Source organism: Gouania willdenowi, unplaced genomic scaffold, assembly GCF_900634775.1.
Source record: "Gouania willdenowi unplaced genomic scaffold, fGouWil2.1 scaffold_356_arrow_ctg1, whole genome shotgun sequence".
NCBI lineage: Eukaryota > Metazoa > Chordata > Actinopteri > Blenniiformes > Gobiesocidae > Gouania > Gouania willdenowi.
In genome coordinates, this window is record NW_021145118.1 from 22533 (window position 1) to 35073 (window position 12541).

The 12541-nt window shown below is 33.8% G+C and overlaps 1 protein-coding gene across 1 annotated transcript; it reads right to left on the bottom strand.

Moving 5' to 3' along the window:
• Window positions 1-6203: 6203 nt before the first annotated feature.
• Window positions 6204-11084, bottom strand: LOC114459841 (sperm-associated antigen 7 homolog). The gene is made up of 7 exons (XM_028441994.1): window positions 10927-11084; window positions 9402-9469; window positions 9224-9312; window positions 7826-7910; window positions 7636-7725; window positions 6517-6673; window positions 6204-6441 (listed from the first exon to the last, which is right to left on the bottom strand). The coding sequence occupies exons 1-7, from the start codon at window positions 11009-11011 to the stop codon at window positions 6326-6328; spliced, it is 690 nt and encodes a 229-aa protein (XP_028297795.1). The 5' UTR covers window positions 11012-11084; the 3' UTR covers window positions 6204-6325.
• Between the last annotated feature and the right edge of the window lie 1457 nt (window positions 11085-12541).

A 12541-nucleotide genomic window follows, 5' to 3' on the forward strand; every position in this document is an offset into this window, starting at 1 on the left:
TTTATTTAGTTCTGTTCATCCCTCCATGTTCTTTATAGACTTGCCTTCCACATCAAAGTAAGTGTATAATAAAGTATAATAAATATTAAGTCAAATATATTTATATATATTTACAAAGTGTAAAAATTAAGGAATTACCGTAGAATAACGTTTTACGGCTCTTTTGTTTTACACGCCTATATTTAATTTCCATCCTCATGGATGTTTTCAGATTTGTTAATCCCGTCATAATGTTATTTATTTTAATCGACCGCAAAAAAAGTGGACAAATTTGTGATTTTTTATTCGTCAGAACTATATAACTACGACTATGACTATAAAGTACTACAAAGGAGTGTTAAAAAAACTATATGGGTGTGTTGTGCTATACAAACTATGACCCGGCAACTATACATCCCTCAAACTATGACAAAACAATAATATGACCCTCAAATTACGACAAAACGATAATATAGCCCTCAAACTATGACTAACCAATAATTAGGCCCTCAAACTATGACAAAGCAATAATATGGCCCTCAAACTATGACAAAGCAATAATATGGCCCTCAAACTATGACAAAGCAATAATATGGCCCTTAAACTAAGACAAAAATATGGTTTTTAAACTATGACAAAGCAATAATACGGCCCTCAAACAATGACAAAGCAATAATACGGCCCTCAAACAATGACAAAGCAATAATAGGGCCCTCTAACAATGACAAAGCAATAATAGGGCCCTCAAACTATGACAAAGCAATAATATAGCCCTCAAGCTAAGACAAAAATATGGTTTTTAAACTATGACAAAGCAATAATTAGGCCCTCAAACAATGACAAAGCAATAATATGGCCCTCAAACAATGTCAAAGCAATAATATGGCCCTCAAACTATGACAAAGCAATAATATGGCCCTCAAGCTAAGACAAAAATATGGTTTTTAAACTATGACAAAGCAATAATTAGGCCCTCAAACTATGACAAAGCAATAATGCTGCCCTCAAACCATGACCTGACAACATTGTGTGCCTAAGCGGTGTGATGTGTATAAGAACATCCACAGAAGTGTCAAACATCTGAAAACATAAATATGAATTTATGTTTTCTTTGTGTTGGATAAAGTATTTTTTTTTTTTTTTTGCATAAAAAATAAATAAAACCATGTAGGTTATATTTATTTTTTTTATATTTATTTTAAGTGTCCAATCCAGCTCATTTAAGACAAAGCTGCACTGTGTGTGTGAATCAGTTTGACACCCCTGGTTGATTAATAAAATCTGTCCTACTTTGATCCAGAGCTGTGAAGAGGCGAGAAGAGATGACCTGAGAACAAAGATCCAATGTTGAAGACCTGAAAAGAAAAATCCAATGTCCAGATCCTGAGAACAAAGATCCAACGTTGAAGACCTGAAAAAAAGATCCCATGTCCAGATCCTGAGAACAAAGATCCAATGGTGAAGACCTGAAAAAAAGATCCCATGTCCAGAACCTGAAAAAAATATCCCATGTCCAGATCCAGAGAACAAAGATCCAATGTGCTGCGGCCGTTGGAGCTCAAAGAAAAAAAAGCAAGCAGAGCAACCAGAGCTTAAAAAAACTCCCTAATCAAAGTGACGAACTTCACCTGTGACAGGTGAGCAGCATCAGCAGCAGGGAGGGGGAGGAGCCAATTACTCACTCTAAATTTTAAAACAGGTCAAATTTTGTTTAAATCATGGAATAAATGTAAACAATCACCAAAATATGTTCATGTTTAGCAGAGATGGCAAAAACACAATACTAGAATAAAAAATACTTGAATAAAAAATGACTCTGGTAAAAAAAAAGTGTTGAAGTTGCTCCCTTACTTGAGTAAAAGTAAAAAAGTACATGCTACTAAATGTACTTAAGTAAAAAAAATAAAACAAATGCCTCTTCAAAATAAGACAGGGTTTTTAAAACCAGAAAATTCTATATATTATATATATTTTTTTTAAGAAATTGTAGATACTGGTACACGGAAACAAGTTTAATCTGTCACCCTTTATGAACACCTGGAGAATTTAGCACTCATTATAAATAAATATTAAATAAAAATAAATAAATAACATTTTTCAGTTAAACTTAACTTTTTTAAGCACAAATTAACAACATTTTGTGTCTAAAAGTAGAGATATTTGTTTAATAAAGTAAAGAGTAAAAGTAAAAAGTCTGCAAAAATAAAAACGTTTATTGAGGGAACATGTATTTTAAGAGGAGTTATCATTTTAAACATCTATTTAACTCAGTATGCATTTCTATTTATGGCAGCGTTTTGCAACCTTAGGGTCGTGATCCCATATTGGGTCGCCCCGGAATTGAAATGGGGGTCGCCTGAAACGTGTAGTAAATGATTTTGAAAAAGAATTATGATTAAAATTATATTCTTGTAATTTTTATAGATCATTATTATTTTTACACCACACGCTATATGCTAAACTTTCGCTTCCTCAAATATATAAATCTAGGTAAAGAAAATACAGTATAAAATTGGAATAGTCATTAAATAATAATATAAATAAAAAATTATTCACGACATTGTGTTTTTATTTTGTTTTCTGCTTTAAAAACAGAAATACAGAAACCTTATTTTAAAGGGGACATATCATGCTAAATCTACTTTTTTAGCCCTTAAATGCATTTTGTTGTATATTTAGAGTGCTTAGAAGTACAGAAAAAATCAAATTAGTCTCTTCAGGAGCTCCGTAGATATCTTTATATTCTGTTTTGCTCATATTTTTCAATCTGTTTCGATTTTTCTATTCTCTATTACGTTTTTTGAACTATTACATCACAGTATTTGCAGCGGAACTGCCAAATTAGTACATCAACTCCAGGTCCAACACTTCAAGCAATCCGCCATTTTTATTTCTCGCTTTTATTTTGTAGTCCAAGCTCAAGGATGCAGAAGTTACGAGAGGATAAGTCAAAATGTTGGGTTGTTGGATGTAGTAACCCACACGCTTCATTACACCGTCTCCCAGCATCAGAACCTTTTCAAAGTGTTTGGTTGAGTTTTATTTTTTATAGAAATGTACCCACATCTGTGGATAAGGTCATTTTTGTGTGTGTGAAGCACTTCAATGATGACTGCTTCATCAACCTCCACCAGTATAAAGAAGGATTTACAGAAAGACTTTGTCTGATTGAGGGTTCAATTCCTTCTATCTTTGGAGACGATGAACAGAGCACTTCAGTAAGCTGTAAATAACGCTAAAAAGTGTGATGATAAGACGTCCCTGTCATTGTTTTGTTAGCATTAGCAGTTGCACCGTCTTCAGACTTCATATGTTAGCGCTGTGTGCTCGTTTTAGATCCTTGATGATATGGCCTGCGTGATTTAATTTAAGTCTAAAGTTTTCATTAGTCATTTCATTTTGCCGTTTTTGTCTCCGAAAAGACTGTATTAAAATGCATTTCGTGACGTTAGCTTGGCGCTAGCGTTAGCTCGGTGCTTGTGTTAGCTCACTTGTTAGGGTTCTGCAGGTTCATCATCTTCATTTTCATCTCGATCCGCCGGGTCAGACTCTGGCTGGAACATGTAAGGCTGGATGGACAAGTCTTCTGTTGTTGACATTTTGTAAATAACGTGTGAATAAAAAGTTTATGAGCCGCTACATAGCCGTATCTCTTCTATCAAACTACAAAAATGGCCGAGCAGGGTGGAGTTGAACCGAGTATCACCTGAAGAGGGGGCGGGGTATGGAGTGTCTCATTTGCATTTAAAGAGACAGCACCAAAACGAGTTGCTCTCAGAATCACATCAGAAAAGGGGTGGAGCTATAATAATGAGGAATTCAGACCCAAGCATTGCAGTTCCGCTTTACATAGACCACAACTGTATGATTTATATGTAAAAAGGTAGGATTTAAAACCATGATATGTCCCCTTTAAAGCACTCTTGAAGTAAATTAAGTAAATTAAGTTAAATATTAAAGCAAATTCCTAAAGATGATGGATGAATAATGCAATTGGTATTTTTAATTCAGCAAAAATCAGCTTTATACTTAACTATTTTTTTTTTTTTAAATCATCAGAACTTTTGTGTCTTTTAAACTTTTTCAGTTAAAGATGATTATATTTTTTTGAAGCATATTTCAATCTTAAGGCCCGGGGGCCAAATTTGGACCTTTAGAGCATTCAATTTGGGCCGTAGCAAAAAGCAAAAAAGAAGAAAAAAAAAACCATGAATCATTGTGTAAATGACCAACTCATTCAGTTGTAAATAAATCTTCAAAATAAAACACGTCAATAAAACTCCACAATATTAGTGGGGTTCACTTATGATTATATCACATAATGGCAGTCATTTTTAATCTCAAATTGTTAAAAAAAAAAAAATTATATATATATATTAATTTCTTCCAAAATCCTGCAATTTTCCTCAAATTTTTCCACAAAATCTACTCAAATAACAAACATTGGCCACAAAATCAAAAAATAAATTGAAATGGAGGATCACCTATTGCTTTGATATTATCAGTGCCGTGAATCTATTTATATACATAGAGGTGTAAACTCTGAATAATTAATTTATTTAGGCTATTTTCTTTCATTCTGTTTTTGGGAGTAATTTTTTTCTGTTTTTTGGACAAACTTATTTTTCTTCAGTTTTTCCATGCTTATTTTTTAGCTGAAAAAAATTACCCAAAAAATAAACCACAAAAACTAATTTTTCAGAGCACAATAATGACTAAATTAGACATTAGACTAAAATCGGAGGTCCACTTAATAACCTGCTCCGTATTTGGCCCCTGAACTAAAATGAGTTTAACGCCTGTTTTTGAAGCGATCACAAAATAAACTTGTTGAACTGAAGGAAGTGAAAATAAAAAAATACAAAGACAGTGATTCTCCTTTTATTCCAACACATGATAAAATAAAACTGTTAAAAACACTAAGGTGATGACTCTGCTTTTTCTTCCTTAGAAGCGTTCCGTTAAGCAGCAAACGTCACAAAACCATGACTAAACATCCACGCCGGAGTAACAGAGAAATTCACAGTCAGTGCAGATGTCGGGAAAAAACAAATCACATGATTGATCACAGTTTTAAAATAAAACATTTTCTTTTTCTAATGCAAATGTTCCTATATGTGACATGGATGAGTAAAATTCCAAAACAGGAAATAGACAGGATGGAGGGGGGGGGCCTAAAAAGCAACAATTTAAATCAAGTGTCCCTTAATTAAAATTCAGACTTTTTTTCTTAAAGTGTCTAAAAATCAGCTTTACTTTGAAAAGCTTCAGGCTTCTGCATTAAAAGTAACAATCGTTAAAAAAGACTTGATGCATACAACAGGTAGAGGGTACGGAAGCGTATTGCATTCACTGGGGAAAAAAAATCAGTTTTTTCTAAATTTTCTTGGTTTTTTTTGGCTATTTTATTCATGTTTTTGGACAACTTCTTTCCTTGTTTTTTGGATGAATTTTTTTTCCTGTTTTTCTGACAATTTTTTTCTCATGTTTATTGGAATAATTGTTTTTCCTTCTGTTTTTTGAGTAATTTTATTCTGTTTTTCAGAAGAGAAAAATTATTCTAGTCGTAAAAACTGAAAAATATTGCCCTGAAAAACAGAAGAAAAAAAAATAGCACAAAAAACAAACCAAAAAAATGTATTATTCAGAAAAACAGGAACAGAAAATCTGTTTTTTCTGAATAATTCTTTTTTTTTTCTTCAGGTCTTTTGGAAATTTTTTTTTCTGTTTTTCATGAAAAAATTTTAACAGAAAAAAATCAGTCAGGAAAAACAGAAAAACCAATCAAAAAAACAGGAACAAAAATCTGTTTTTTCAGAACATTTTTTTTTGGGGTGGTTTTTTTTTTTTTTTTTTTTTTTTTTTTTTAACTATTTTTTGGGGGTTCTCATGCTAATTTTTACCAGAAAAAAATTAGTCCAAAAAGCAGAAAAAAATTGCTCTGAAAAACAGAAGAAAAATTAAATAAATAAAAAACGTATTATTCAGAAAAACAGGATTTTTTTTTTCTCTATTTCAAGTGAATACAATACGCTTCCATAGGAAGAAACAAGGAAACCTGTCAGACTGTAACTACGGTATGTAGATACACTTCAAATAAAAAAAGTCAATGAAAGATTAAAATCCGTCTGCACTGAGCAGCCTCAGTCGTAGCCTCACGTTTGTGCTACAGTTCAAACCTTCCAGAAAATACTACACGTTAATGGCTTATGTCGAGAGTATTGCTTCAGAGGATCAATGAGACTGCACACACACACACACACACACACGCGCGCCCACACACACACACATGCAGGCATGTACAAAAAGCATCAGGGACAGAGGGGAGCAGCTAAAGGTGGATTGATTAGCTGCTGCTCGGAGCTCCTCCCGTGTCGTCGTCACGCTTCAGTCTCTTCTTGGCTCTGATCTCGTTCATGGCTTCCTCTATGGAGCGCGTGTCCCTCTTGTTCGCCACGGGCACTGGGAGAAGAGAGCAGAGAGAAGACAGTGAGCAGCACGATGACGAGCAACCATTCTGACAAAACGTTCACTCACCACAGCCGTACGTGCGGTTCGCCTCCAGCGTGTGCGCGGCGTCTTTAGCGGCCGAGGTTCCGATCAGGTGACTGTACTTGTCTCTGTAGTTGGTGTTGGGACACGACTGGGACTGCTGGGTCTGACTGGACGCCGCCTCCTGTATGGCAGCCTGTTCCTGGAGCCCAAAGAGACACTGTGATGGAGATGAGCTAAATACGTAGCGTTAGCGACATCCACAGACGCCAAACATTTAACGATGACACAAAAAGAAGCAGATTAACCTAAATAAAAAGTCAATGACGTGACACCTAAATATTCTGTGCAACTGCATGTTTTTGTTGTAAAAAGACACCAAATATGTAGTAATTTAATATATAGGTGCTCACTTTGATTTTTTTATATGTTACTAATTTACTTCTGTAATTTATTGTGTGATTCAAAGTGTCAAAATATCATGTGGCGCACATTTTCATCATGTTCTTAATCATTTCACAGATGTTTTATTGGTTAGGCTAATGCTAGGCTAGTGCTAATGCTAGGTTAATGCTAGGCTAATGCTAATGCTCGGTTAATGCTAAGTTAACGCTAAGTTAATGCTAAGCTAGTGATAGGCTAATGCTAAGCTAATGCTAAATTAATGCTTAGTTAATGCTAGGCTAATGCTAAGCAAATGATAATTTGATGCTAAGTTAATACTAGGCTAGTGCTAAGTTAATGCTAAGTTAATGATAGGTTAATGCTAAGCTAACACTAGGTTAATGTTAATGCAAAGCAAATGATAGGCTAATGTTAAGCTAATGATAAGTTGATGCTAAGCTAATGCTAGGCTAATGCTAAGTTAATGATAAGCTAACACTAGGTTAATGTTAATGCTATGCTGTTTTTTCTATTTTTAATTATGTAAAAAAACTTTGAGTTTACACTTCTTGTATGAAAGGTTCTTCTTTTTATAAATACATTTTGATTGAATGATTGATTGATTGTTTGATTGATGCTAAGCTAATGTTAAGCAAATGCTAAGCTAATGCAGTATTCGACATCACAGGCCAGCACCTGCATCCTCACTTGTATTTTCTTCAGGAAACGCAAATATTCAAGTTTATTCTGCCATTTAAAGTCTCAGATAATCGTACTGACCTTGAGTCGGCGCCGTTGTTCGGCCAGCTGTGGATCCCATTCTTCTCCTCTGCGATACGCCTCCAGCTCCTCGTCCGACGGGGCGAACTCCTGCCGTCCCAAAAAGACGCCAAACAGTTCATCATTTTCCCCAAAATTTACCAACAGAACCTTTGACGTGGACGTGGAATCGCGAGAGCGACGAACTGACCTTTTTGAACAGCATGACGTAGCGGCTCTCCTCGTCCTCTCCAAAGGAAAAGGAAGTCAGACCTGCGATTTCTGCAACATCATGTCTGAAAAAAAGATTTCCACTGCTTCGTTAGACCCAGCTCTACTACTTTAAAGTAACGATTGTCTTGTAAAAGCCTAACAGGGATCCTCCACTGTTTTTACAAATGTGGCCTAAAACCTTTAAAATGTCCTTATTAGTCGATTTATGTCTAATAAAACACATTATTAAGCACCATATTTGTTTTTATTAACTTTAAAAATGGGACTACATTACAGTTATAGAACTTGTGTTACACCATCTTGAAATCACATGATTGATGATGTCACTCGGCCCCACTGCCTGTAAACATCCCATTGTTTTCTATTAGAGTGAAACATTCAGTCCATGATTCACTTGCTAACTTCAGCCACCAGAGCGTGTCAGCACACTGCTTAAGGGAGAGTAAAGGTCCCTTAGGAGAGCTCTTCTTCTCTGCTTCATCGTCTACTACGAAACCACAAAGTGGGAACTGTCGCCCCCTGTGGTCACAGATTATTTTTTGGGTCTGTTTTTATTCTCTTTCAGCATCTTTAACTTTTCCTGTTTTTTTCACAGGGTTCCTCAAGCTTTGGTCAAATTAAAATCAAGACATTTTAATGCCATTTGAAATCAAATTTAACATCAATTTCACAGTTAACACAATGGGGGGGGGGAGATTTTTGTGTCTAGTGCAGACGTGCAACTGGCGACCTCTAAAGTAAATACACAAAATGACAGTAAAATACACAACTTAAATTAAAAAAACAAAAATAGCCAGAAATCTGTGAAACAAAAATACAAAAAATAAAAACAATTAAGAAAAATCTTTGTTGGACAGGCTATTTTCACTGTAACCACGTCACTGTTTTGTAGTTGGCTATCAATTATTCTTATTTTTAGATTCATGAATTTAATGCCTTTTCGGACTTTTTAAGGATCCGCAGGAACCATAATTTAGATCAACCAAAAGCAGCAAAAGTTGTCATTTCGACTGAAAAAGCTGCTAAATGATCTAAAAATCAGGCTGAATGTTTCACACCAATAAAAAAACAATGGGATGTTTACAGGAAGTGGGGCAGTGTGACATCATCAGTCACATGATTTCAAGATGGAGGAACACAGGCTCTAAAACTGTAAAGTAGTCCCATTTTTAAAAGTTATTAAAAACAAATATAGTGCAATAATAATGTGTTTTGTTAGAAATAGATCTACTAATAAGTACATTTCAAAGGTTTTAGGCCACATTTGTAAAAAAACAAAAAAAAAAGTGGAGGATCCCTTTAAATTAGTCCATATTAAAATATGGACAGCATAATAAATCATTTCTAAACATCTGTATAGTGCCAATAAACTCACAAAATACTTCTTTCAATCTTTCCCATTGGACTGTACTGTTTCTTCTGCTGTAAAGTGTCCTGGATGAAGTTTGATACTTCTTTCTCCATCTGACACAAAGGAAGGAAAAAAGCCAATCAACAATCAAAACATCTGTATTTACATCTGTCTGTGTTCTTTTTTTTCTTTAAATCAGCACCTTTTTCCTGAACTCTGCTTTCTTTCTTTTCTCCGCCTCCTCCAACCTCTTGAGCCGCGCCGCTTGCTCTGGAAGAAAGAGAATATTTATGATTTTGTCAATAAACAACTTCATGATTCGTGACATTCACCCGTTCATAAACATAAACAGTCCGTCATGGTATGAATGATATTATGCCATAACATGCATGTGAAGCTATATTTAGAATCAGAAATAAATTATTGATCCCAGGGGGAAACTGCTTTTTTACAGATGCTCCAGAAATATCTCAAACAAAAAAAGGAAACACTAAAACATAAAAAAAATGGACAAAATTAAAAAAAAAAAAGACTGTTAATTAAATAGGGATTAAATACAAGTGCACACCTCCAGTAAATATAATACAAATGTACAAATATAATACAGATAATTCAGATAATCCTGATAATTCAGTGTCAGATTGCAATTTCTGCTTGATTTTGTTTAAAAATAATAAAAATTATCTAAATAATAAGAATATTGCCATTTCTGTTTTAGGAAGTGAATTACGTAGACTGTAGCTTTGTTTACTTTTAAGATACAGCCATATTGTGACTCTGTCCTCATATTATGTGGATAAACATACCATAGTAATTTAAATTTGACATATTTCAAATACATATCCAATGCCAGATCTTTCTTGTTCCCAAATAATTTGATTAAATATAGTCTTTAGTTTGAACGAAAATCAACATAAAAAATGTAATGATATCCTCCTTTTCAGATAATCCTAGTTTCTATTTGATCAAACTGTACATAAAGAATAAACAAATTGGACTAAATAAAAATAAGTGAATAAATAAGCATATCATTTAGAAATGCTTATTATAATTCATCTAATTTGTTTATTTATTGCTTTTAACTTCTAAAACAATTTTGTCATTACATGTACTCTTCTTTTTTATCTGTACTTTCATTGCAAAGTGTCTGTAGTTTTTAAAAGTGCAATATAAAAATAAATATAATATTATTATTATTATAAATATGTGCTAATGTATGGATTACTAGCCTGAAAACCACTGCTGGTTTAGAGATAAATATGTGTATAAAAAAAGTATATATTTTTATGTGCAAAGCATTAAATACTGAAAAGAAGAAATTATAATTTGAGGATCAATAGTTTCAGTAAAACAGATTATATTATATATCACTCAAAAAGTATTGTGTCTGAAACATTGACTGTAACTGAATTGTATGGAATTCTACAGTAAAAGTAAAAAATGTATTGTATTATTTTTATGTAATTTGTCTTATGTTTTGCTGTTATTTTACACTATTTATTCTTGCTTTAAAAAACCATTACTTTGTTTGTTTGTTGGTTCCGGTCCACTTCCGCCAGGGAGGCGGGACCTCACCGTTTGAGTGACGGCTCAGCTAGCCAATTAGCAGCGCCGGAAACCCTCCTCTGCTCTGACCTCGTAAATACTCCAACGTAAATCTAAAGTATTTATCGTGTTTTTAATATGAGCGCTTGAGACGGACGCTGATCGGCCTGTGTGTCGGGTACCTTTGGCCTTTCTTCGGCTCTCCTGGTCGCCGACAGTTGGAGGTTTCTCCATCGAGTTTAGAATTGAGCCCAGGAGGTCCGCCATCTTGGAATGAGAGGGCACGTCCTGCGACGCTTCTTCACCTCCTGGTCACGTGACTGCTCCATATGCAGCTACAGATCCGCTGAGCGTGCAGCGCCCCCAGCTGGTCACACATAGTAGAGCAGCATGAAATGGACATGCGACATTTGACCACTGGGACCAAACTTTAAAGCAGAGATGTATGGCGGTAGATTTGTGTTTATATTATTAAATTAAATCAAATAAAACTTTTCAATAAAATAAATAAATAAAATTAGTTTTTTTATTGAAGTAATCTTTTTTGGGTAGACATTTGTGTCTTTATTATTCAGTCAAAAAAAAGTAATTCAATAAATCAATCAAAAAAGTGTTCAAATGCAATTATTTGGGTCTCAAATCTTTTTTTTTTTTTTTTTTTTTTTTTTGCATTTGAACACTTTTTTTTGATTGAAAATATTTATTTTTGATTGAGGTAAACTTATTTTTGATTAAAAAGTTATAAATAATAAAGACACAAATCTACCTCCATAGAGACTTTTATCACAGTGGGTTAGGGTTGGAGTCAATTACATTTTTCAGTTACAATTATGTTTTCAATTGCCCATGTTCAATTACAATTCAATTATGATTACAGTGGCCTAGTTATGCATGTTTTGTTTTTGTTCTTCTCTGAAAATATAAAGTTTGTAACTTAAAAAAAACATGAAATGTATAGAAAAACAGTGTGAAATATGAATAGAACTGCAATCAATGATAATGGCGGAGATTTGTCTGAAATATTTTCACAAATATACTGTAACTACAATTGTATTTTCACGTATTTTTCAGATTTTCACGTGTTTTGTAAGATTTCCATGTGGGTGTTTTTAGATTTTCACGTGTTTTTTTTTTTTGTTTTTTTTAGATTTTCAAGTGTTTCGTAAGATTTTCACATGGGTTTTTTTTTTTTTTTTTTTTTAGATATTCTTTGTGTTTTTAATAGATTTTCATGTGTTTTTTTTTTTTTTTGTGGTTTTTTTCATTTGTGTATTTTAGATTTGTATGTGGTCTTTTTTTCTTCAGATTTTCACTTTTTTTTTTTTTTTTTAGATTATCACATGTTTTTCAAAAACGTCATCGTCACACAAATTATGCATGTGAAAAATACATGTGAAAATTATGAATATATCTGAGACAAATCTCTCCCCATAGACAATGCATGACTGGACACGTGTTTGTGTAAATGTTTGAGTGACAGCTGTCATTGTGACCTTTGTGAAGTCAGACATGTAAACAGAGTTTAGTGGGCGGAGTTTAGCTCTTTGTAGTCACACACACACAACTCAGCAGACAATACACAGGCCTGTGTTTATTATTAATAGCGTGTGTTTATGGCCTGACTGTGAATTTATCAGCCATGAATATGTTTTCCAGTTCCAACCAGTGCACTGGGATGTTTGTGTGTCTGTTCTACACAATGTTGTCTAGACTTTGACGCACAAACACCTCCTTCACAAAAGCTGTGTTCGTCACTGCTATTTGTGTCAGTCACCACCTGACCTCCATTGTTTTTAG